Source organism: Petromyzon marinus, chromosome 85 (genome assembly GCF_048934315.1).
Source record: "Petromyzon marinus isolate PM22_M1 ecotype Great Lakes invasive population chromosome 85, UKy_Petmar_22M1.pri1.0, whole genome shotgun sequence".
Taxonomy (NCBI): Eukaryota; Metazoa; Chordata; class Hyperoartia; order Petromyzontiformes; family Petromyzontidae; genus Petromyzon; species Petromyzon marinus.
Window position 1 is genome coordinate 973,200 of NC_133750.1, and position 26,121 is coordinate 999,320.

At 51.8% G+C, this 26,121-nt stretch overlaps 1 protein-coding gene across 4 annotated transcripts in view; it reads right to left on the bottom strand.

The window, feature by feature from the left end:
* The window catches only part of LOC116938019 (uncharacterized), a 151,445-nt gene that overhangs the window by 96,706 nt on the left and 28,618 nt on the right, over window positions 1–26,121 (bottom strand). For 2 of the 4 annotated variants that reach the window (XM_076057836.1, XM_076057835.1), the window contains exons 5-7: window positions 23,482–23,687; window positions 9,077–9,203; window positions 1,242–1,406 (exon numbers count right to left, since the gene is read on the bottom strand). In XM_076057836.1, coding sequence (XP_075913951.1) covers window positions 1,242–1,406; window positions 9,077–9,203; window positions 23,482–23,687 — 498 coding nt within the window. Of the gene's footprint in view, window positions 1–1,241; window positions 1,407–9,076; window positions 9,204–12,859; window positions 12,992–16,859; window positions 17,187–23,481; window positions 23,688–26,121 lie in introns of those variants that run through there. The other 2 variants (XM_076057838.1, XM_076057837.1) reach the window with 2 other exon arrangements.

Below are 26,121 nucleotides of genomic sequence, written 5' to 3' on the forward strand. Positions count from 1 at the left end.
GGTGAGTGTGGTGGTGGTGAGTGAGTGGGTGAGTGACTGAGTGAGTGAATGGGTGAGTGTGGTGAGCGTGGTGAGTGTGGTGAGCGTGGTGGTGGTGGTGGTGGTGGTGGTGAGCGTGTTGGTGAGTGAGTGTGTGAGTGAGTGAGCGAGTGAGTGGGTGACTGAGTGAGTGAATGGGTGAGCGTGTTGGTGAACGTGGTGGTGAGTGTGGTGGTGGTGGTGAGCGTGGTGGTGGTGAGCGGCTCACCTTATCGTCACAGGCCTCGTGCAGGATGGTGAGTGCGTGGTGAGCGACGCTTGGTGAAGGGTCGTGTAGCTGGGTGAGTGGGTGAGTGAGTGGGTGGGTGAGTGGGTGAGTGAGTGGGTGAGTGAGTGAGTGGGTGGGTGAGTGAGTGGGTGAGTGAGTGGGTGAGTGAGTGAGTGGGTGAGTGAGTGAGTGGGTGGGTGAGTGGGTGAGTGAGTGAGTGGGTGACTGAGTGAGTGAATGGGTGACTGAGTGAGTGAATGGGTGACTGAGTGAGTGAATGGGTGACTGAGTGAGTGAATGGGTGAGCGTGTTGGTGAACGTGGTGGTGGTGAGTGTGGTGGTGGTGAGCGTGTTGGTGAGTGAGTGTGTGAGTGAGTGAGCGAGTGAGTGGGTGACTGAGTGAGTGAATGGGTGAGCGTGTTGGTGAACGTGGTGGTGAGTGTGGTGGTGAGCGTGGTGGTGGTGAGCGTGGTGGTGAACGTGGTGGTGGTGAGTGTGGTGGTGGTGGTGAGTGTGGTGGTGGTGTTGGTGAGCGTGTTGGTGAGCGGCTCACCTTATCGTCACAGGCCTCGTGCAGGATGGTGAGTGCGTGGTGAGCGACGCTTGGTGAAGGGTCGTGTAGCTGGGTGAGTGGGTGAGTGAGTGGGTGGGTGAGTGAGTGGGTGGGTGAGTGGGTGAGTGAGTGAGTGGGTGAGTGAGTGAGTGGGTGGGTGAGTGGGTGAGTGGGTGGGTGAGTGGGTGAGTGGGTGAGTGAGTGGGTGGGTGAGTGGGTGGGTGAGTGGGTGAGTGGGTGGGTGAGTGGGTGAGTGGGTGAGTGAGTGGGTGGGTGAGTGGGTGGGTGAGTGGGTGAGTGGGTGGGTGAGTGGGTGAGTGGGTGAGTGAGTGGGTGACTGACTGAGTGAATGGGTGAGTGAGTGGGTGAGTGACTGAGTGAGTGAATGGGTGAGCGTGTTGGTGAACGTGGTGGTGGTGAGCGTGTTGGTGAGCGGCTCACCTTATCGTCACAGGCCTCGTGCAGGATGGTGAGTGCGTGGTGAGCGACGCTTGGTGAAGGGTCGTGTAGCTGGGTGAGCAGTAGCTCCACCCCCCAGTTCGTAAAGAAGTCCACCCCAATACGGAGCAGCACTCGGAGGTGGAGCGTGGCGTAGACACGGGTGGACTACGCGGGGTGACAGTCAGTCACTCAGTTAGTCACTCAGTCAGTCAGGCAGTCAGTCAGTCACTCAGTCACTCACTCATTCACCCACTCACTCACTCAGTCAGTCACTCAACCACTCACTCACTCACTCACCCACTCACTCACTCACCCACTCACTCACTCACTAAGTCCACCCCAATACGGAGCAGCACTCGGAGGTGGAGCGTGGCGTAGACACGGGTGGACTACGCGGGGTGACAGTCAGTCACTCAGTTAGTCACTCAGTCAGTCAGTCACTCAGTCACTCAGTCAGTCAGTCAGTCAGTCACTCAGTCACTCAGTCAGTCAGTCAGTCACTCAGTCACTCACTCAACCACTCACCCACTCACTCACTCTCTCACTCAACCACTCACCCACCCACTCACCCACCCACCCACTCACCCACTCACCCACTCACCCACTCACTCACTCACCCACTCACTCACCCACTCACTCACCCACCCACCCACTCACTCACTCAACCACTCACCCACTCACTCACTCACCCACTCACTCACTCTCTCACTCAACCACTCACCCACTCACCCACCCACTCACCCACCCACCCACTCACCCACTCACCCACTCACCCACTCACTCACTCTCTCACTCAACCACTCACCCACTCACCCACCCACTCACCCACCCACCCACTCACCCACTCACCCACTCACCCACTCACTCACTCACCCACTCACTCACCCACCCACCCACTCACCCACCCACCCACTCACCCACCCACTCACTCACCCACTCACCCACCCACCCACCCACTCACTCACTCAACCACTCACCCACTCACTCACTCACCCACTCACTCACTCTCTCACTCAACCACTCACCCACTCACCCACCCACTCACCCACCCACCCACTCACCCACTCACCCACTCACCCACTCACTCACTCACCCACTCACTCACCCACTCACCCACTCACCCACTCACCCACCCACCCACCCACTCACTCACTCACCCACTCACCCACTCACCCACCCACTCACCCACCCACTCACCCACTCACCCACTCACCCACTCACTCACCCACCCACTCACTCACTCACTCACCCACTCACTCACTCACCCACTCACCCACCCACTCACCCACTCACTCACTCACTCACCCACTCACCCACCCACTCACCCACTCACCCACTCACTCACTCACTCACCCACTCACTCACTCACCCACTAAGTCCACCCCAATACGGAGCAGCACGCGGAGGTGGAGCGTGGCGTAGACACGGGTGGACTACGCGGGGTGACAATCAGTCACTCAGTTAGTGACTCAGTCACTCAGGCAGTTAGTCACTCAGTCACTCACCCACTAACTCACCCACTCAGTCAGTCAGGCAGTTAGTCACTCACTCACTCAGTCAGTCACTCAGTTACTCAGTCAGTCACTCAGTCAGTCAGTCAGTCACTCAGTCAGTCAGTCAGTCACTCACTCAGTCAGTCACTCAGTCACTCACTCACCCACCCACTCACTTACCCACTCACTCACTCACCCACTCACTCAGTCACTCACTCAGTTACTCAGTCACTCACTCAGTCACTCAGTCAGTCACTCACCCACTCACTCAGTCACTCACTCACTCACTCAGTTACTCAGTCACTCACTTACTCAGTCAGTCACTCACTCACTCACCTGCTCACTCGCCCACTCAGTAACTCACTCAGTCACTCAGCCACTCAGAAAGTCACTCAGTCACTCAGTCACTCACTCAGTCACTCACTCAGTCACTCACTCAGTCACTCACTCACTCAGTCACTCATTCAGTCACTCACTCATTCACTCAGTCACTCACTCACTCACTCAGTCACTCAACTCACTCAGTCACTCACTCAGTCACTCATTCAGTCACTCACTCACTCAGTCACTCACTCACTCAGTCACTCACTCACTCACTAAGTCCACCCCAATACGCAAAAGGACACGCAGAGTGAGTGTCTGAGTGAGTGAGTGAGTAACTGAGTGAGTGACTGAGTGAGTGTCTGAGTGAGTAAATGTCTGAGTGAGTGACTGAGTGAGTGACTGAGTGAGCGAGTGTCAGAGTGAGTGACTGAGTGAGTGTCTGAGTGAGAGACTGAGTGACTGAGTGAGTGACTGAGTGACTGAGTGAGTGTCTGAGTGAGTGACTGAGTGAGTGAGTAACTGAGTGAGTGACTGAGTGTCTGAGTGAGTGAGTGACTGAGTGAGCGAGTGTCAGAGTGAGTGAGTGAGTGACTGAGTGAGTGAGTGAGTGTCTGAGTGTCTGAGTGAGTGACTGAGTGAGTGAGTGTCTGAGTGAGTGAGTGTCAGAGTGAGTGTCTGAGTGAGCGAGTGTCAGAGTGAGTGAACGAGTGTCTGAGTGAGTGTCTGAGTGAGAGAGTGTCTAAGTGAGTGTCTAAGTGAGTGAGTGAGTGTCTAAGTGAGTGTCTAAGTGAGTGTCTAAGTGAGTGTCTAAGTGGGTGTCTAAGTGAGTGAGTGAGTGTCTAAGTGAGTGTCTAAGTGAGTGTTTAAATGAGTGAGTGAGTGTCTAAGTGAGTGTTTAAGTGAGTGTCTAAGTGAGTGTTTAAGTGAGTGAGTGTGTAAGTGAGTGTCTAAGTGAGTGAGTGTATGAGTGAGAGAGTGACTGAGTGAGTGAGTGTCTGAGTGAGTGAGTGTCTGAGTGAGCGAGTGTCAGAGTGAGTGAGTGAGTGACTGAGTGAGTGAGTGTCTGAGTGAGAGAGTGTCTGAGTGAGTGACTGAGTGAGTGTCTGAGTGAGTGAGTGTCTGAGAGAGTGACTGAGTGAGTGTCTGAGTGTCTGAGTGAGTGAGTGTCAGAGTGAGTGTCTGAGTGAGTAAGTGAGTGAGTGTCTGAGTGAGTGAGTGTCTGAGTGAGTGAGTGTCTAAGTGAGTGTCTAAGTGAGTGTCTAAGTGAGTGTTTAAATGAGTGAGTGTGTAAGTGAGTGTCTAAGTGAGTGAGTGTGTGAGTGAGTGGGTGACTGAGTGAGTGTCTAAGTGAGTGTCTAAGTGAGTGTCCAAGTGAGTGTCTAAGTGAGTGAGTGAGTGTCTAAATGAGTGTCTAAGTGAGTGAGTGAGTGTGAGTGGGTGAGTGTCTGAGTGAGTGTCTGAGTGAGTGAGTGTCTAAGTGAGTGTCTAAGTGAGTGTCTAAGTGAGTGAGTGAGTGTCTAAGTGAGTGAGTGTCTAAGTGAGTGTCTAAGTGAGTGAGTGAGTGTATGAGTGAGTGGATGACTGAGTGAGTGTCTAAGTGAGTGTCTAAGTGAGTGAGTGAGTGTCTAAGTGAGTGTCTAAGTGAGTGTCTAAGTGTCTAAGTGAGTGTCTAAGTGAGTGTCTAAGTGAGTGTCTGAGTGTCTAGGTGAGTGTCTAAGTGAGTGTCTAAGTGAGTGACTGAGTGAGTGTCTAAGTGAGTGACTGAGTGAGTGGCTAAGTGAGTGTCTAAGTGAGTGTCTAAGTGAGTGAGTGAGTGTCTGAGTGAGTGTCTAAGTGAGTGAGTGTCTGAGTGAGTGTCTAAGTGAGTGAGTGAGTGTTTAAGTGAGTGTCTAAGTGAATGAGTGAGTGCCTAAGTGAGTGTCTACGTGAGTCTCTGAGTGAGTGTTTGAGTGAGCGAGTGTCTAAGTGAGTGAGTGTCTGAGTGAGTGAGTGTCAGAGTGAGTGTCTGAGTGAGTGTCTGAGTGAGTGTCTGAGTGAGTGTCTGAGTGAGTGAGTGTCTGAGTGAGTGTCTAAGTGAGTGAGTGTCTGAGTGTCTGAGTGAGAGAGTGTCTGAGTGACTGAGTAAGCGAGTGTCTGAGTGAGTGAGTGTCTGAGTGAGTATCAGAGTGAGTGAGTGTCTGAGTGAGTGTCTGAGTGACTGAGTGAGTGAGTGTCTGAGTGAGTGAGTGTCTGAGTGAGTGTCAGAGTGAGTGAGTGTGTGGGTGAGTGTATGAGTGAGTGAGTGACTGAGTGAGTGCGTGTCTGAGTGAGTGTCTAAGTGAGTGAGTGAGTGTCTAAGTGAGTGTCTAAGTGAGTGAGTGAGTGTCTAAGTGAGTGTCTAAGTGAGTGTCTAAGTGAGTGTCTAAGTGAGTGAGTGAGTGTCCAAGTGTCTAAGTGAGTGTCTAAGTGTCTAAGTGAGTGTCTAAGTGAGTGTCTCAGTAAGTGTCTAAGTGAGTGTCTAAGTGAGTGAGTGAGTGTCTAAGTGAGTGTCTAAGTGAGTGTCTAAGTGAGTGAGTGAGTGTCTAAGTGAGTGTCTAAGTGAGTGTCTAAGTGAGTGTCTAAGTGGGTGTCTAAGTGAGTGAGTGAGTGTCTAAGTGAGTGTCTAAGTGAGTGTTTAAATGAGTGAGTGAGTGTCTAAGTGAGTGTTTAAGTGAGTGTCTAAGTGAGTGTTTAAGTGAGTGAGTGTGTAAGTGAGTGTCTAAGTGAGTGAGTGTATGAGTGAGAGAGTGACTGAGTGAGTGAGTGTCTGAGTGAGTGAGTGTCTGAGTGAGCGAGTGTCAGAGTGAGTGAGTGAGTGACTGAGTGAGTGAGTGTCTGAGTGAGAGAGTGTCTGAGTGAGTGACTGAGTGAGTGTCTGAGTGAGTGAGTGTCTGAGAGAGTGACTGAGTGAGTGTCTGAGTGTCTGAGTGAGTGAGTGTCAGAGTGAGTGTCTGAGTGAGTAAGTGAGTGAGTGTCTGAGTGAGTGAGTGTCTGAGTGAGTGAGTGTCTAAGTGAGTGTCTAAGTGAGTGTCTAAGTGAGTGTTTAAATGAGTGAGTGTGTAAGTGAGTGTCTAAGTGAGTGAGTGTGTGAGTGAGTGGGTGACTGAGTGAGTGTCTAAGTGAGTGTCTAAGTGAGTGTCCAAGTGAGTGTCTAAGTGAGTGAGTGAGTGTCTAAATGAGTGTCTAAGTGAGTGACTGAGTGAGTGTCTAAGTGAGTGACTGAGTGAGTGGCTAAGTGAGTGTCTAAGTGAGTGTCTAAGTGAGTGAGTGTCTGAGTGAGTGTCTGAGTGAATGAGTGAGTGTCTGAGTGAGTGAGTGTCTAAGTGAGTGTCTAAGTGAGTGAGTGAGTGCCTAAGTGAGTGTCTACGTGAGTCTCTGAGTGAGTATCTGAGTGAGCGAGTGTCTAAGTGAGTGAGTGTCTGAGTGAGTGAGTGTCAGAGTGAGTGTCTGAGTGAGTGTCTGAGTGAGTGTCTGAGTGAGTGAGTGTCTGAGTGAGTGTCTAAGTGAGTGAGTGTCTGAGTGTCTGAGTGAGAGAGTGTCTGAGTGACTGAGTAAGCGAGTGAGTGAGTGACTGAGTGTCTGAGTGAGTGAGTGTGTGAGTGAGTGAGTGTGTGAGTGAGTGTGTGGGTGAGTGTATGAGTGAGTGACTGAGTGAGTGCGTGTCTGAGTGAGTGTCTAAGTGAGTGAGTGAGTGTCTAAGTGAGTGTCTAAGTGAGTGAGTGAGTGTCTAAGTGAGTGTCTAAGTGAGTGTCTAAGTGAGTGTCTAAGTGAGTGTCTAAGTGAGTGAGTGTGTAAGTGAGTGTCTAAGTGAGGGAGTGAGTGTCTAAGTGAGTGAGTGAGTGTCTAAGTGAGTGTCTAAGTGAGGGAGTGAGTGTCTAAGTGAGTGAGTGAGTGTCTAAGTGAGTGTCTAAGTGAGGGAGTGAGTGTCTAAGTGAGTGAGTGAGTGTTTAAGTGAGTGTCTAAATGAGTGTCTAAGTGAGTGTCTAAGTGAATGAGTGTCTAAGTGAGTGTCTAAGTGAGTGTCTAAGTGAATGAGTGTCTAAGTGAGTGTCTAAGTGTCTAAGTGAGTGTCTAAGTGAGTGTCTAAGTGAGTGTCTAAGTGAGTGTCTAAGTGTCTAAGTGAGTGTCTAAGTGAGTGTCTAAGTGAGTGTCTAAGTGAGTGAGTGAGTGTCCAAGTGTCTAAGTGAGTGTCTAAGTGTCTAAGTGAGTGTCTAAGTGAGTGTCTAAGTAAGTGTCTAAGTGAGTGTCTAAGTGAGTGTCTAAGTGTCTAAGTGAGTGTCTAAGTGAGTGTCTAAGTGAGTGTCTAAGTGAGTGTCTAAGTGAGTGAGTGAGTGTCTAAGTGAGTGTCTAAGTGAGTGTCTAAGTGAGTGAGTGAGTGTCTAAGTGAGTGTCTAAGTGAGTGTCTAAGTGAGTGTCTAAGTGGGTGTCTAAGTGAGTGAGTGAGTGTCTAAGTGAGTGTCTAAGTGAGTGTTTAAATGAGTGAGTGAGTGTCTAAGTGAGTGTTTAAGTGAGTGTCTAAGTGAGTGTTTAAGTGAGTGAGTGTGTAAGTGAGTGTCTAAGTGAGTGAGTGTATGAGTGAGAGAGTGACTGAGTGAGTGAGTGTCTGAGTGAGTGAGTGTCTGAGTGAGCGAGTGTCAGAGTGAGTGAGTGAGTGACTGAGTGAGTGAGTGTCTGAGTGAGAGAGTGTCTGAGTGAGTGACTGAGTGAGTGTCTGAGTGAGTGAGTGTCTGAGAGAGTGACTGAGTGAGTGTCTGAGTGTCTGAGTGAGTGAGTGTCAGAGTGAGTGTCTGAGTGAGTAAGTGAGTGAGTGTCTGAGTGAGTGAGTGTCTGAGTGAGTGAGTGTCTAAGTGAGTGTCTAAGTGAGTGTCTAAGTGAGTGTTTAAATGAGTGAGTGTGTAAGTGAGTGTCTAAGTGAGTGAGTGTGTGAGTGAGTGGGTGACTGAGTGAGTGTCTAAGTGAGTGTCTAAGTGAGTGTCCAAGTGAGTGTCTAAGTGAGTGAGTGAGTGTCTAAATGAGTGTCTAAGTGAGTGAGTGAGTGTGAGTGGGTGAGTGTCTGAGTGAGTGTCTGAGTGAGTGAGTGTCTAAGTGAGTGTCTAAGTGAGTGTCTAAGTGAGTGAGTGAGTGAGTGTCTAAGTGAGTGAGTGTCTAAGTGAGTGTCTAAGTGAGTGAGTGAGTGTATGAGTGAGTGGATGACTGAGTGAGTGTCTAAGTGAGTGTCTAAGTGAGTGAGTGAGTGTCTAAGTGAGTGTCTAAGTGAGTGTCTAAGTGTCTAAGTGAGTGTCTAAGTGAGTGTCTAAGTGAGTGTCTAAGTGAGTGTCTGAGTGTCTAGGTGAGTGTCTAAGTGAGTGTCTAAGTGAGTGACTGAGTGAGTGTCTAAGTGAGTGACTGAGTGAGTGGCTAAGTGAGTGTCTAAGTGAGTGTCTAAGTGAGTGAGTGAGTGTCTGAGTGAGTGTCTGAGTGACTGAGTGAGTGTCTGAGTGAGTGAGTGTCTAAGTGAGTGGGTGAGTGACTGAGTGAGTGAGTGTCTGAGTGAGTGAGTGAGTGACTGACTGAGTGAGTGAGTGTCTAAGTGAGTGTCTAAGTGAGTGTCTAAGTGAGTGTCCCACTCACCTCTGTTCCACCGGTGAGTGTCTTAGACAGAAGGACACGTGCCAGGTGAGTGTCTAAATGAGTGTCTAAGTGAGTGTCTAAGTGAGTGTCTAAGTGAGTGAGTGTCTAAGTGAGTGTCTAAGTGAGTGAGTGTCTAAGTGAGTGTCTAAGTGAGTGTCTAAGTGAGTGTCTAAGTGAGTGAGTGTCTAAGTGAGTGTCCCACTCACCTCTGTACCACCGGTGAGTGTCTTAGACAGAAGGACACGTACCAGGTGAGTGTCTAAGTGAGTGTCTAAGTGTCTAAGTGAGTGTCTGAGTGACTGAGTGAGTGAGTGTCTGAGTGAGTGACTGACTGAGTGAGTGACTGACTGAGTGAGTGTCTAAGTGAGTGAGTGTCTAAGTCCCACTCACCTCTGTACCACCGGTGAGTGTCTTAGACAGAAGGACACGTGCCAGTCCATCTTGGCAGTAGTCAAATGCCGTGATCACCAACCTCATCAAGAGCTCCTGAGTCTTATCTGAGCTGAGACGCAGCAGCCTAGAGAGGCAGTCACTCAGTCAGTCACTCAGTCAGTCACTCAGTCAGTCAGTCACTCAGTCAGTCACTCAGTCAGTCAGTCAGTCAGTCACTCAGACACTCAGTCACTCAGTCACTCACTCAGTCAGTCACTCAGTCACTCAGTCAATCACTCAGTCAGTCACTCAGTCAGTCAGTCAGTCACTCAGTCAGTCACTCAGTCACTCACTCAGTCAGTCACTCAGTCAGTCAGTCACTCAGTCAGTCACTCAGTCAGTCAGTCAGTCACTCAGTCAGTCACTCACTCATCAAGAGCTCCTGAGTCTTATCAGAGCTGAGACGCAGCAGCCTAGAGAGGCAGTCACTCAGTCAGTCACTCAGTCAGTCACTCAGTCAGTCACTCAGTCAGTCACTCAGTCAGTCACTCAGTCAGTCAGTCACTCAGTCAGTCAGTCACTCAGTCAATCACTCAGTCAGTCACTCAGTCAGTCAGTCAGTCACTCAGTCAGTCACTCAGTTAGTCAGTCACTCAGTCAGTCACTCACTCACTCAGTCAGTCACTCACTCAGTCACTCAGTCACTCAGTCAGTCAGTCACTCACTCACTCACTCAGTCACTCAGTCAGTCACTCACTCACTCAGTCAGTCACTCACTCAGTCACTCAGTCACTCAGTCAGTCAGTCAGTCAGTCACTCAGTCAGTCAGTCAGTCAATCACTCAGTCAGACACTCAGTCACTCAGTCAGTCACTCAGTCAGTCACTCAGTCAGTCAGTCACTCATCAAGAGCTAATGAGTCTTATCAGCACTGAGACGAAGCAGCCGAGAGTGCCAGTCACTCAGTCAGTCACTCAGTCAGTCACTCAGTCAGTTACATAGTCACTCAGTCACTCAGTCAGTCAGTCAGTCACTCAGTCAGTCAGTCACTCACTCACTCAGTCACTCAGTCAGTCACTCAGTCAGCCAGTCAGTCACTCACTCAGTCACTCAGTCACTCAGTCAGTCACTCAGTCACTCAGTCAGTCAGTCACTCAGTCAGTCACTCAGTCACTCAGTCAGTCACTCAGTCAGCCAGTCAGTCACTCAGTCAGTCACTCAGGCAGTCACTCAGTCACTCACTCAGTCACTCAGTCAGTCAGTCAGTCACTCAGTCAGTCACTCAGTCAGTCACTCAGTCAGTCAGTCACTCAGTTACTTAGTCACTCAGTCACTCAGTCAGTCAGTCACTCAGTCAGTTACTTAGTTACTCAGTCACTCAGTCAGTCACTCAGTCAGTCAGTCAGTCACTCAGTCAGTCAGTCACTCAGTCAGTCACTCAGTCACTCAGTCAGTCAGTCACTCAGTCAGTCAGTCACTCAGTCACTCAGTCAGTCAGTCACTCAGTCACTCAGTCAGTCAGTCACTCAGTCAGTCAGTCACTCAGTCAGTCAGTCAGTCAGTCACTCAGTCAGTCAGTCACTCAGTCAGTCACTCAGTCACTCAGTCAGTCACTCAGGCAGTCAGTCAGTCAGTCACTCAGTCAGTCACTCAGGCAGTCACTCAGTCACTCACTCAGTCACTCACTCAGTCACTCAGTCAGTCAGTCACTCAGTCAGTCACTCAGTCACTCAGTCACTCAGTTACTTAGTCACTCAGTCACTCAGTCAGTCAGTCACTCAGTCAGTTACTTAGTTACTCAGTCACTCAGTCAGTCACTCAGTCAGTCAGTCAGTCACTCAGTCAGTCAGTCACTCAGTCAGTCACTCAGTCACTCAGTCAGTCAGTCACTCAGTCAGTCAGTCACTCAGTCACTCAGTCAGTCAGTCACTCAGTCAGTCAGTCACTCAGTCAGTCAGTCAGTCAGTCACTCAGTCAGTCAGTCACTCAGTCAGTCACTCAGTCACTCAGTCAGTCACTCAGGCAGTCAGTCAGTCAGTCACTCAGTCAGTCACTCACTCAGTCACTCAGTCACTCAGTCAGTCACTCACTCACTCAGTCAGTCACTCACTCAGTCACTCAGTCACTCAGTCAGTCAGTCACTCAGTCAGTCAGTCAGTCAATCACTCAGTCAGACACTCAGTCACTCAGTCAGTCACTCAGTCAGTCACTCAGTCAGTCAGTCACTCATCAAGAGCTAATGAGTCTTATCAGCACTGAGACGAAGCAGCCGAGAGTGCCAGTCACTCAGTCAGTCACTCAGTCAGTCACTCAGTCAGTTACATAGTCACTCAGTCACTCAGTCAGTCAGTCACTCAGTCAGTCAGTCACTCACTCACTCAGTCACTCAGTCAGTCACTCAGTCAGCCAGTCAGTCACTCACTCAGTCACTCAGTCACTCAGTCAGTCACTCAGTCACTCAGTCAGTCAGTCACTCAGTCAGTCAGTCACTCAGTCACTCAGTCAGTCACTCAGTCAGCCAGTCAGTCACTCAGTCAGTCACTCAGGCAGTCACTCAGTCACTCACTCAGTCACTCAGTCAGTCAGTCAGTCACTCAGTCAGTCACTCAGTCAGTCACTCAGTCAGTCAGTCACTCAGTTACTTAGTCACTCAGTCACTCAGTCAGTCAGTCACTCAGTCAGTTACTTAGTTACTCAGTCACTCAGTCAGTCACTCAGTCAGTCAGTCAGTCACTCAGTCAGTCAGTCACTCAGTCAGTCACTCAGTCACTCAGTCAGTCAGTCACTCAGTCAGTCAGTCACTCAGTCACTCAGTCAGTCAGTCACTCAGTCACTCAGTCAGTCAGTCACTCAGTCAGTCAGTCACTCAGTCAGTCAGTCAGTCAGTCACTCAGTCAGTCAGTCACTCAGTCAGTCACTCAGTCACTCAGTCAGTCACTCAGGCAGTCAGTCAGTCAGTCACTCAGTCAGTCACTCAGGCAGTCACTCAGTCACTCACTCAGTCACTCACTCAGTCACTCAGTCAGTCAGTCACTCAGTCAGTCACTCAGTCACTCAGTCACTCAGTTACTTAGTCACTCAGTCACTCAGTCAGTCAGTCACTCAGTCAGTTACTTAGTTACTCAGTCACTCAGTCAGTCACTCAGTCAGTCAGTCAGTCACTCAGTCAGTCAGTCACTCAGTCAGTCACTCAGTCAGTCAGTCACTCAGTCAGTCAGTCACTCAGTCACTCAGTCAGTCAGTCACTCAGTCAGTCAGTCACTCAGTCAGTCAGTCAGTCACTCAGTCAGTCAGTCACTCAGTCAGTCACTCAGTCACTCAGTCAGTCACTCAGTCAGTCACTCAGTCAGTCAGTCACTCAGTCAGTCAGTCAGTCACTCACTCACTCAGTCAGTCACTCAGTCACTCACTCACTCAGTCAGTCACTCAGTCACTCACTCAGTCACTCACTCAGTAGTGGTAGTGGCGTGTGTCACTGTGAGTGAGTGGTGCTAGTGCTAGTGCCGTGTGTCCCTGTGAGTGAGTGGTGCTAGTGCTAGTGCCGTGTGTCACTGTGAGTGGTGCTAGTGCCATGTGTCACTGAGTGGTGCTAGTGCTAGTGCCGTGTGTCACTGTGAGTGGTGCTAGTGGTAGTGCTAGTGCCATGTGTCACTGAGTGGTGGTAGTGCTAGTGCCGTGTGTCACTGTGAGTGGTGCTATTGCTAGTGCCGTGTGTCACTGTGAGTGAGTGGTGCTAGTGGTAGTGCCGTGTGTCACTGTGAGTGAGTAGTGGTAGTGGTAGTGCCGTGTGTCAGAGCCTCACATCTGAAACACCCCAGCCTTCTCCAGGGCTCTGAGTCCGTGGCTGTGTGCAGTCAGCGATCCCAGGATCAGCCAGTCACTCAGTCAGTCACTCAGTCAGTCACTCAGTCATTCACTCAGTCAGTCACTCAGTCACTCAGTCAGTCACTCAGTCACTCAAAGACTCAGTCAGTCACTCACTCAATTACTCACTCACTCAGTCACTCAGTCACTCACTCAGTAGTGCTAGTGCCGTGTGTCACTGTGAGTGGTGCTAGTGCCGTGTGTCACTGTGAGTGGTGGTAGTGGTAGTGCCGTGTGTCACTGTGAGTGGTGCTAGTGGTAGTGCCGTGTGTCATTGTGAGTGAGTGGTGCTAGTGGTAGTGCCGTGTGTCACTGTGAGTGAGTGGTGCTAGTGGTAGTGCCGTGTGTCACTGTGAGTGGTGCTAGTGCTAGTGCCGTGTGTCACTGTGAGTGGTGCTAGTGCTAGTGCCGTGTGTCACTGTGAGTGAGTGGTGCTAGTGCTAGTGCCGTGTGTCACTGTGAGTGGTGCTAGTGCTAGTGCCGTGTGTCACTGTGAGTGAGTGGTGCTAGTGCTAGTGCCGTGTGTCACTGTGAGTGGTGCTAGTGCTAGTGCCGTGTGTCACTGTGAGTGGTGCTAGTGCTAGTGCCGTGTGTCACTGTGAGTGAGTGGTGCTAGTGCTAGTGCCGTGTGTCACTGTGAGTGAGTGGTGCTAGTGCTAGTGCCGTGTGTCACTGTGAGTGAGTGGTGCTAGTGGTAGTGCCGTGTGTCACTGTGAGTGGTGCTAGTGCTAGTGCCGTGTGTCACTGTGAGTGAGTGGTGCTAGTGCTAGTGCCGTGTGTCACTGTGAGTGGTGCTAGTGCTAGTGCCGTGTGTCATTGTGAGTGAGTGGTGCTAGTGGTAGTGCCGTGTGTCACTGTGAGTGAGTGGTTCTAGTGGTAGTGCCGTGTGTCACTGTGAGTGGTGCTAGTGGTAGTGCCGTGTGTCACTGTGAGTGAGTGGTAGTGGTAGTGCTAGTGCCGTGTGTCACTGTGAGTGGTGGTAGTGGTAGTGCCGTGTGTCACTGTGAGTAGTGCTAGTGCTAGTGCCGTGTGTCACTGTGAGTGAGTGGTGCTAGTGCTAGTGCCGTGTGTCACTGTGAGTGGGTGGTGCTAGTGGTAGTGCCGTGTGTCACTGTGAGTGAGTGGTGCTAGTGGTAGTGCCGTGTGTCACTGTGAGTGAGTGGTGCTAGTGCTAGTGCCGTGTGTCACTGTGAGTGGTGGTAGTGGTAGTGCCGTGTGTCAGAGCCTCACATCTGAAACACCCCAGCCTTCTCCAGGGCTCTGAGTCCGTGGCTGTGTGCAGTCAGCGATCCCAGGATCAGCCAGTCACTCAGTCAGTCAGTCAGTCACTCAGTCAGTCACTCAGTCACTCACTCAATTACTCACTCAGTCAGTCAGTCACTCAGACAGTCACTCAGTCAGTCACTCAGTCACTCAGTCACTCACTCAGTCACTCACTCAGTAGTGCTAGTGCCGTGTGTCACTGTGAGTGAGTGGTACTAGTGGTAGTGCCGTGTGTCACTGTGAGTGGTGCTAGTGGTAGTGCCGTGTGTCACTGTGAGTGGTGGTAGTGGTAGTGCCGTGTGTCAGAGCCTCACATCTGAAACACCCCAGCCTTCTCCAGGGCTCTGAGTCCGTGGCTGTGTGCAGTCAGCGATCCCAGGATCAGTCAGTCAGTCAGTCACTCAGTCAGTCACTCAGTCAGTCACACAGTCACTCAGTCACTCACTCATTCATTCACTCACTCAGTCAGTCAGTCACTCAGACAGTCAGTCACTCAGTCACTCATTCATTCACTCACTCAGTCAGTCACTCACTCAATTACTCACTCACTCAGTCACTCAGTCACTCACTCAGTAGTGCTAGTGCCGTGTGTCACTGTGAGTGGTGCTAGTGGTAGTGCCGTGTGTCAGAGCCTCACATCTGAAACACCCCAGCCTTCTCCAGGGCTCTGAGTACGTGGCTGTGTACAGTCAGCGATCCCAGGATCAGCCAGTCACTCAGTCACTCAGTCAGTCAGTCACTCAGACAGTCACTCAGTCAGTCACTCAGTCAGTCAGTCACTCAGTCAGTCACTCAGTCACTCAGTCACTCAGACAGTCAGTCAGTCACTCAGACAGTCAGTCAGTCAGTCAGACAGTCAGTCACTCAGTCAGTCAGTTACTCACTCAGTAGTGCTAGTGCCGTGTGTCACTGAGTGGTGGTAGTGGTAGTGCCGTGTGTCAGAGCCTCACATCTGAAACACCCCAGCCTTCTCCAGGGCTCTGAGTCCGTGGCTGTGTGCAGTCAGCGATCCCAGGATCAGCCAGTCACTCAGTCAGTCAGTCAGTCACTCAGTCAGTCACTCAGTCACTCACTCAATTACTCACTCAGTCAGTCAGTCACTCAGACAGTCACTCAGTCAGTCACTCAGTCACTCAGTCACTCACTCAGTCACTCACTCAGTAGTGCTAGTGCCGTGTGTCACTGTGAGTGAGTGGTACTAGTGGTAGTGCCGTGTGTCACTGTGAGTGGTGCTAGTGGTAGTGCCGTGTGTCACTGTGAGTGGTGGTAGTGGTAGTGCCGTGTGTCAGAGCCTCACATCTGAAACACCCCAGCCTTCTCCAGGGCTCTGAGTCCGTGGCTGTGTGCAGTCAGCGATCCCAGGATCAGTCAGTCAGTCAGTCACTCAGTCAGTCACTCAGTCAGTCACACAGTCACTCAGTCACTCACTCATTCATTCACTCACTCAGTCAGTCAGTCACTCAGACAGTCAGTCACTCAGTCACTCATTCATTCACTCACTCAGTCAGTCACTCACTCAATTACTCACTCACTCAGTCACTCAGTCACTCACTCAGTAGTGCTAGTGCCGTGTGTCACTGTGAGTGGTGGTAGTGGTAGTGCCGTGTGTCAGAGCCTCACATCTGAAACACCCCAGCCTTCTCCAGGGCTCTGAGTACGTGGCTGTGTACAGTCAGCGATCCCAGGATCAGCCAGTCACTCAGTCACTCAGTCAGTCAGTCACTCAGACAGTCACTCAGTCAGTCACTCAGTCAGTCAGTCACTCAGTCAGTCACTCAGTCACTCAGTCACTCAGACAGTCAGTCAGTCACTCAGACAGTCAGTCAGTCAGTCAGACAGTCAGTCACTCAGTCAGTCAGTTACTCACTCAGTAGTGCTAGTGCCGTGTGTCACTGAGTGGTGGTAGTGGTAGTGCCGTGTGTCAGAGCCTCACATCTGAAACACCCCAGCCTTCTCCAGGGCTCTGAGTCCGTGGCTGTGGACAGTCAGCGATCCCAGGATCAGTCAGTCACTCAGTCAGTTAGTCAGTCACTCAGTCAGTCACTCAGTCAGTCACTCAGTCAGTCAGTCAGTCACTCAGTCAGTCACTCAGTCAGTCAGTCACTCACTCAATTACTCACTCACTCAGTCAGTCAGTCACTCAGTCACTCAGTCAGTCAGTCAATCAGACACTCACTCAGTCATTCACTCACTCAGTCAGTCACTCACTCAGTCACTCAGTCAGTCACTCAGTAACTCAGTCAGTCACTCAGTCACTCAAACACTCAGTCAGTCACTCACTCAATTACTCACTCACTCAGTCACTCAGTCACTCACTCAGTAGTGCTAGTGCCGTGTGTCGCTGTGAGTGAGTGGTGCTAGTGGTAGTGCCGTGTGTCAGAGCCTCACATCTGAAACACCCCAGCCTTCTCCAGGGCTCTGAGTCCGTGGCTGTGTGCAGTCAGCGATCCCAGGATCAGCCAGTCACTCAGTCAGTCAGTCACTCAGTCAGTTAGTCAGTCACTCAGTCAGTCAGTCACTCAGTCAGTCAGTCACTCAGTCACTCACTCAGTCAGTCACTCAGACACTCAGTCAGTCACTCAGTCACTCAAACACTCAGTCAGTCAGTCAGTAGTGGTAGTGCCGTGTGTCACTGTGAGTGGTGGTAGTGGTAGTGCCGTGTGTCAGAGCCTCACATCTGAAACACCCCAGCCTTCTCCAGGGCTCTGAGTCCGTGGCTGTGGGCAGTCAGCGATCCCAGGATCAGCCAGTCAGTCAGTCATTCACTCAGTCAGTCAGTCAGTCAGACACTCACTCAGTCATTCACTCACTCAGTCAGTCACTCACTCAGTCACTCAGTCAGTCACTCAGTCACTCAGTCAGTCACTCAGTCACTCAAACACTCAGTCAGTCACTCACTCAATTACTCACTCACTCAGTCACTCAGTCACTCACTCAGTAGTGCTAGTGCCGTGTGTCACTGTGAGTGAGTGGTGCTAGTGGTAGTGCCGTGTGTCACTGTGAGTGAGTGGTGCTAGTGGTAGTGCCGTGTGTCACTGAGTGGTGGTAGTGGTAGTGCCGTGTGTCATCGCCTCACATCTGAAACACCCCAGCCTTCTCCAGGGCTCTGAGTCCGTGGCTGTGGGCAGTCAGCGATCCCAGGATCAGCCAGTCACTCAGTCAGTCACTCAGTCACTCAGTCAGTCACTCAGTCACTCAGTCAGTCACTCAGTCACTCAAACACTCAGTCAGTCACTCACTCAATTACTCACTCACTCAGTCACTCAGTCACTCACTCAGTAGTGCTAGTGCCGTGTGTCACTGTGAGTGAGTGGTGCTAGTGGTAGTGCCGTGTGTCACTGTGAGTGAGTGGTGGTAGTGGTAGTGCCGTGTGTCAGAGCCTCACATCTGAAACACCCCAGCCTTCTCCAGGGCTCTGAGTCCGTGGCTGTGGGCAGTCAGCGATCCCAGGATCAGCCAGTCACTCAGTCAGTCAGTCACTCAGTCAGTCAGTCACTCAGTCAGTCAGTCACTCAGTCACTCATTCATTCACTCACTCAGTCACTCAGACACTCAGTCAGTCACTCAGTCACTCAAACACTCAATCAGTCAGTCAGTAGTGGTAGTGCCGTGTGTCACTGTGAGTGAGTGGTGCTAGTGGTAGTGCCGTGTGTCAGAGCCTCACATCTGAAACACCCCAGCCTTCTCCAGGGCTCTGAGTCCGTGGCTGTGGGCAGTCAGCGATCCCAGGATCAGCCAGTCACTCAGTCCGTCAGTCACTCAGTCAGTTAGTCAGTCACTCAGTAGTGCTAGTGCCGTGTGTCACTGTGAGTGGTGGTAGTGGTAGTGCCGTGTGTCAGAGCCTCACATCTGAAACACCCCAGCCTTCTCCAGGGCTCTGAGTCCGTGGCTGTGGGCAGTCATCGATCCCAGGATCAGCCAGTCAGTCAGTCACTCAGTCACTCACTCAGTCACTCACTCAGTCAGTCAGTTACTCACTCAGTAGTGGTAGTCCCGTGTGTCACTGTGAGTGAGTGGTGGTAGTGGTAGTGCCGTGTGTCAGAGCCTCACATCTGAAACACCCCAGCCTTCTACAGGGCTCTGAGTCCGTGGCTGTGGGCAGTCAGCGATCCCAGGATCAGCCAGTCACTCAGTCAGTCACTCAGTCACTCAGTCAGTCACTCAGTCACTCAGTCAGTCACTCAGTCACTCAAACACTCAGTCAGTCACTCACTCAATTACTCACTCACTCAGTCACTCAGTCACTCACTCAGTAGTGCTAGTGCCGTGTGTCACTGTGAGTGAGTGGTGCTAGTGGTAGTGCCGTGTGTCACTGTGAGTGAGTGGTGCTAGTGGTAGTGCCGTGTGTCACTGAGTGGTGGTAGTGGTAGTGCCGTGTGTCAGAGCCTCACATCTGAAACACCCCAGCCTTCTCCAGGGCTCTGAGTCCGTGGCTGTGGGCAGTCAGCGATCCCAGGATCAGCCAGTCACTCAGTCAGTCAGTCACTCAGTCAGTCAGTCACTCAGTCAGTCAGTCACTCAGTCACTCATTCATTCACTCACTCAGTCACTCAGACACTCAGTCAGTCACTCAGTCACTCAAACACTCAGTCAGTCAGTCAGTAGTGGTAGTGCCGTGTGTCACTGTGAGTGAGTGGTGCTAGTGGTAGTGCCGTGTGTCAGAGCCTCACATCTGAAACACCCCAGCCTTCTCCAGGGCTCTGAGTCCGTGGCTGTGGGCAGTCAGCGATCCCAGGATCAGCCAGTCAACCAGTCAGTCAGTCACTCAGTCACTCAGTCAGTCACTCAGTCAGTCATTCACTCAGTCAGTCAGTCAGTCAGACACTCACTCAGTCATTCACTCACTCAGTCAGTCACTCACTCAGTCACTCAGTCACTCAGTCAGTCACTCAGTCACTCAGTCAGTCACTCAGTCACTCAAACACTCAGTCAGTCACTCACTCAATTACTCACTCAGTTACTCACTCAGTAGTGGTAGTCCCGTGTGTCGCTGTGAGTGAGTGGTGCTAGTGGTAGTGCCGTGTGTCAGAGCCTCACATCTGAAACACCCCAGCCTTCTCCAGGGCTCTGAGTCCGTGGCTGTGGGCAGTCAGCGATCCCAGGATCAGCCAGTCACTCAGTCAGTCAGTCACTCAGTCACTCAGTCAGTCACTCAGTCAGTCATTCACTCAGTCAGTCAGTCAGTCAGACACTCACTCAGTCATTCACTCACTCAGTCAGTCACTCACTCAGTCACTCAGTCACTCAGTCAGTCACTCAGTCACTCAGTCAGTCACTCAGTCACTCAAACACTCAGTCAGTCACTCACTCAATTACTCACTCACTCAGTCACTCAGTCACTCACTCAGTAGTGCTAGTGCCGTGTGTCACTGTGAGTGAGTGGTGCTAGTGGTAGTGCCGTGTGTCACTGAGTGGTGCTAGTGGTAGTGCCGTGTGTCAGAGCCTCACATCTGAAACACCCCAGCCTTCTCCAGGGCTCTGAGTCCGTGGCTGTGGGCAGTCAGCGATCCCAGGATCAGCCAGTCACTCAGTCAGTCAGTCACTCAGTCACTCAGTCAGTCACTCAGTCAGTCATTCACTCAGTCAGTCAGTCAGTCAGACACTCACTCAGTCATTCACTCACTCAGTCAGTCACTCACTCAGTCACTCAGTCACTCAGTCAGTCACTCAGTCACTCAGTCAGTCACTCAGTCACTCAAACACTCAGTCAGTCACTCACTCAATTACTCACTCACTCAGTCACTCAGTCACTCACTCAGTAGTGCTAGTGCCGTGTGTCACTGTGAGTGAGTGGTGCTAGTGGTAGTGCCGTGTGTCACTGAGTGGTGCTAGTGGTAGTGCCGTGTGTCAGAGCCTCACATCTGAAACACCCCAGCCTTCTCCAGGGCTCTGAGTCCGTGGCTGTGGGCAGTCAGCGATCCCAGGATCAGCCAGTCAGTCAGTCATTCACTCAGTCAGTCACTCAGTCACTCAGTCAGTCACTCAGTCACTCAAACACTCAGTCAGTCACTCACTCAATTACTCACTCACTCAGTCACTCAGTCAGTCAGTCAGTAGTGCTAGTGCCGTGTGTCACTGTGAGTGGTGGTAGTGGTAGTGCCGTGTGTCACTGTGAGTGAGTGGTGGTAGTGGTAGTGCCATGTGTCAGAGCCTCACATCTGAAACACCCCAGCCTTCTCCAGGGCTCTGAGTCCGTGGCTGTGGGCAGTCAGCGATCCCAGGATCAGCCAGTCACTCAGTCAGTCAGTCACTCAGTCAGTCAGTCACTCAGTCAGTCAGTCACTCAGTCACTCATTCATTCACTCACTCAGTCACTCAGACACTCAGTCAGTCACTCAGTCACTCAAACACTCAGTCAGTCAGTCAGTAGTGGTAGTGCCGTGTGTCACTGTGAGTGAGTGGTGGTAGTGGTAGTGCCGTGTGTCAGAGCCTCACATCTGAAACACCCCAGCCTTCTCCAGGGCTCTGAGTCCGTGGCTGTGGGCAGTCAGCGATCCCAGGATCAGCCAGTCACTCAGTCATTCACTCAGTCACTCAGTCAGTCACTCAGTCACTCAAACACTCAGTCAGTCACTCACTCAATTACTCACTCACTCAGTCAGTCACTCACTCAGTAGTGGTATTGCCGTGTGTCACTGTGAGTGAGTAGTGGTAGTGGTAGTGCCGTGTGTCGCTGTGAGTGAGTGGTGCTAGTGGTAGTGCCGTGTGTCAGAGCCTCACATCTGAAACACCCCAGCCTTCTCCAGGGCTCTGAGTCCGTGGCTGTGGGCAGTCAGCGATCCCAGGATCAGCCAGTCAGTCAGTCATTCACTCAGTCACTCACTCAGTCAGTCACTCAGTCACTCAGTCAGTCACTCAGTAACTCAAACACTCAGTCAGTCACTCACTCAATTACTCACTCACTCAGTCAGTCACTCACTCAGTAGTGGTATTGCCGTGTGTCACTGTGAGTGAGTAGTGGTAGTGGTAGTGCCGTGTGTCGCTGTGAGTGAGTGGTGGTAGTGGTAGTGCCGTGTGTCAGAGCCTCACATCTGAAACACCCCAGCCTTCTCCAGGGCTCTGAGTCCGTGGCTGTGGGCAGTCAGCGATCCCAGGATCAGCCAGTCAACCAGTCAGTCAGTCACTCAGTCAGTCACTCAGTCAGTCAGTAGTGCTAGTGCCGTGTGTCGCTGTGAGTGAGTGGTGCTAGTGGTAGTGCCGTGTGTCAGAGCCTCACATCTGAAACACCCCAGCCTTCTCCAGGGCTCTGAGTCCGTGGCTGTGGGCAGTCAGCGATCCCAGGATCAGCCAGTCACTCAGTCACTCAGACAGTCACTCAGTCAGTCAGTAGTGCTAGTGCCGTGTGTCACTGTGAGTGAGTGGTGCTAGTGGTAGTGCCGTGTGTCAGAGCCTCACATCTGAAACACCCCAGCCTTCTCCAGGGCTCTGAGTCCGTGGCTGTGGGCAGTCAGCGATCCCAGGATCAGCCAGTCACTCAGTCATTCACTCAGTCACTCAGTCAGTCACTCAGTCACTCAAACACTCAGTCAGTCACTCACTCAATTACTCACTCACTCAGTCACTCACTCAGTAGTGCTAGTGCCGTGTGTCACTGTGAGTGGTGGTAGTGGTAGTGCCGTGTGTCGCTGTGAGTGAGTGGTGCTAGTGGTAGTGCCGTGTGTCAGAGCCTCACATCTGAAACACCCCAGCCTTCTCCAGGGCTCTGAGTCCGTGGCTGTGGGCAGTCAGCGATCCCAGGATCAGCCAGTCAGTCAGTCAGTCACTCAGTCACTCAGTCAGACACTCACTCAGTCATTCACTCACTCAGTCAGTCACTCAGTCAGTCACTCAGTCACTCAGTCACTCAAACACTCAGTCAGTCACTCACTCAATTACTCACTCACTCAGTCAGTCACTCACTCAGTAGTGGTATTGCCGTGTGTCACTGTGAGTGAGTAGTGGTAGTGGTAGTGCCGTGTGTCGCTGTGAGTGAGTGGTGCTAGTGGTAGTGCCGTGTGTCAGAGCCTCACATCTGAAACACCCCAGCCTTCTCCAGGGCTCTGAGTCCGTGGCTGTGGGCAGTCAGCGATCCCAGGATCAGCCAGTCACTCAGTCAGTCACTCAGTCACTCAAACACTCAGTCAGTCACTCACTCAATTACTCACTCACTCAGTCACTCAGTCAGTCAGTCAGTAGTGCTAGTGCCGTGTGTCACTGTGAGTGAGTGGTGCTAGTGCTAGTGACGTGTGTCACTGAGTGGTGCTAGTGGTAGTGCCGTGTGTCAGAGCCTCACATCTGAAACACCCCAGCCTTCTCCAGGGCTCTGAGTCCGTGGCTGTGGGCAGTCAGCGATCCCAGGATCAGCCAGTCAGTCAGTCAGTCACTCAGTCAGTCAGTAGTGCTAGTGCCGTGTGTCACTGTGAGTGAGTGGTGCTAGTGGTAGTGCCGTGTGTCAGAGCCTCACATCTGAAACACCCCAGCCTTCTCCAGGGCTCTGAGTCCGTGGCTGTGGGCAGTCAGCGATCCCAGGATCAGCCAGTCAGTCAGTCAGTCACTCAGTCAGTCAGTAGTGCTAGTGCCGTGTGTCACTGTGAGTGAGTGGTGCTAGTGGTAGTGCCGTGTGTCAGAGCCTCACATCTGAAACACCCCAGCCTTCTCCAGGGCTCTGAGTCCGTGGCTGTGGGCAGTCAGCGATCCCAGGATCAGCCAGTCACTCAGTCAGTCAGTCACTCAGTCACTGAGTCAGTCAGTCAGTCACTCAGTCAGTCAGTCACTCAGTCAGTCACTCAGACACTCAGTCAGTCACTCACTCAATTACTCACTCACTCAGTCACTCAGTCAGTCAGTCAGTAGTGGTAGTGCCGTGTGTCACTGTGAGTGAGTGGTGGTAGTGGTAGTGCCGTGTGTCAGAGCCTCACATCTGAAACACCCCAGCCTTCTCCAGGGCTCTGAGTCCGTGGCTGTGGGCAGTCAGCGATCCCAGGATCAGCCAGTCACTCAGTCAGTCAGTCACTCAGTCACTCAGTCAGTCAGTCAGTAGTGCTAGTGCCGTGTGTCACTGTGAGTGGTGGTAGTGGTAGTGCCGTGTGTCACTGTGAGTGAGTGGTGGTAGTGGTAGTGCCGTGTGTCATCGCCTCACATCTGAAACACCCCAGCCTTCTCCAGGGCTCTGAGTCCGTGGCTGTGGGCAGTCAGCGATCCCAGGATCAGCCAGTCACTCAGTCACTCAGACAGTCACTCAGTCAGTCAGTAGTGCTAGTGCCGTGTGTCACTGTGAGTGAGTGGTGGTAGTGGTAGTGCCGTGTGTCAGAGCCTCACATCTGAAACACCCCAGCCTTCTCCAGGGCTCTGAGTCCGTGGCTGTGGGCAGTCAGCGATCCCAGGATCAGCGGGTAGACGGAGCTCAGCGTGGAAATCAGCGGACTGGCACTTAGGCAACGCTCAGATCCTCCGCTGAGCGACGGGCAGAGAGATAGCCACTTGACGATGTCCTTGAGGAGCTCGTCTAAGTAGGCGGACCCGTCCTGCGGGACAAGGGGAGGTGACACTCAGACACTCAGTCAGACACTCAGACACTCACACACTCAGTCAGACACTCAGTCATTCACTCAGACACTCAGACACACAGACACTCACTCAGACACTCACACACTCAGTCAGACACTCAGTCATTCATTCAGACACTCAGACACTCAGACACTCACTCAGACACTCACTCAGACACTCAGTCAGACACTCAGACACTCAGATAGCCACTTGACGATGTCCTTGAGGAGCTCGTCTAAGTAGGCGGACCCGTCCTGCGGGACAAGGGGAGGTGACACTCAGACACTCAGTCAGACACTCAGACAGTCAGTCAGACACTCAGACAGTCAGTTGCTCAGTCAGACACTCAGACACTCAGACACTCACTCAGACACTCAGTCAGACACTCAGACACTCAGACACTCACTCAGACACTCAGTCAGACACTCAGACACTCAGATAGCCACTTGACGATGTCCTTGAGGAGCTCGTCTAAGTAGGCGGACCCGTCCTGCGGGACAAGGGGAGGTGACACTCAGACACTCAGTCAGACACTCAGACACTCACACACTCAGTCAGACACTCAGTCATTCACTCAGACACTCAGACACACAGACACTCACTCAGACACTCACACACTCAGTCAGACACTCAGTCATTCATTCAGACACTCAGACACTCAGACACTCACTCAGACACTCACTCAGACACTCAGTCAGACACTCAGACACTCAGATAGCCACTTGACGATGTCCTTGAGGAGCTCGTCTAAGTAGGCGGACCCGTCCTGCGGGACAAGGGGAGGTGACACTCAGACACTCAGTCAGACACTCAGACAGTCAGTCAGACACTCAGACAGTCAGTTGCTCAGTCAGACACTCAGACACTCAGACACTCACTCAGACACTCAGTCAGACACTCAGACACTCAGACACTCACTCAGACACTCAGTCAGACACTCAGACACTCAGATAGCCACTTGACGATGTCCTTGAGGAGCTCGTCTAAGTAGGCGGACCCGTCCTGCGGGACAAGGGGAGGTGACACTCAGACACTCAGTCAGACACTCAGACAGACACTCAGACAGTCAGTCGCTCGGTCAGGCACTCAGACACTCACTCACTGAGTCAGACACTCAGTCATTCACTCAGACACTCAGATACTCAGACACTCAGTCACACACTCAGTCAGACACTCAGACATTCAGTCATTCACTCAGACACTCAGACACACAGACACTCACTCAGACACTCAGTCAGACACTCAGACATTCAGTCGCTCAGTCAGGCACTCAGACAGACACTCAGTCAGACACTCAGTCATTCACTCAGACACTCAGACACACAGACACTCACTCAGACACTCAGTCAGACACTCAGACATTCAGTCGCTCAGTCAGGCACTCAGACAGACACTCAGTCAGACACTCAGTCATTCACTCAGACACTCAGACACTCAGACACTCGCTCAGACACTCACTCAGACACTCAGACACTCAGTCAGACACTCAGACACTCAGACAGCCACTTGACGATGTCCTTGAGGAGCTCGTCTAAGTAGGCGGACCCGTCCTGCGGGACAAGGGGAGGTGACACTCAGACACTCAGTCAGACACTCAGTCAGACACTCACACACTCAGACACACAGACACTCACTCAGACACTCAGTCATTCACTCAGACACTCAGACACACAGACACTCACTCAGACACTCAGTCATTCACTCAGACACTTAGACACACAGACACTCACTCAGACACTCAGTCAGACACTCAGACAGACACTCAGACAGTCAGTCGCTCGGTCAGGCACTCAGACACTCACTCACTGAGTCAGACACTCAGTCAGACACTCAGACACTCAGACACTCAGACACTCACTCAGACACTCAGTCAGACACTCAGACACTCAGTCAGACACTCAGACACTCAGATAGCCACTTGACGATGTCCTTGAGGAGCTCGTCTAAGTAGGCGGACCCGTCCTGCGGGACAAGGGGAGGTGACACTCAGACACTCAGTCAGACACTCAGACAGTCAGTCGCTCAGTCAGGCACTCAGACACTCAGACACTCAGTCAGACACTCAGACACTCAGATAGCCACTTGACGATGTCCTTGAGGAGCTCGTCTAAGTAGGCGGACCCGTCCTGCGGGACAAGGGGAGGTGACACTCAGACACTCAGTCAGACACTCAGACATTCAGTCGCTCGGTCAGGCACTCAGACAGACACTCAGTCAGACAGTCAGTCATTCACTCAGACACTCAGACACACAGACACCCACTCAGACACTCAGACACTCAGACACTCACTCAGACACTCACACACTCAGTCAGACACTCAGACAGTCAGTCGCTCAGTCAGACACTCACTCAGACACTCAGTCAGTCGCTCAGTCATTCACTCAGACACTCAGACACTCACTCAGTCATTC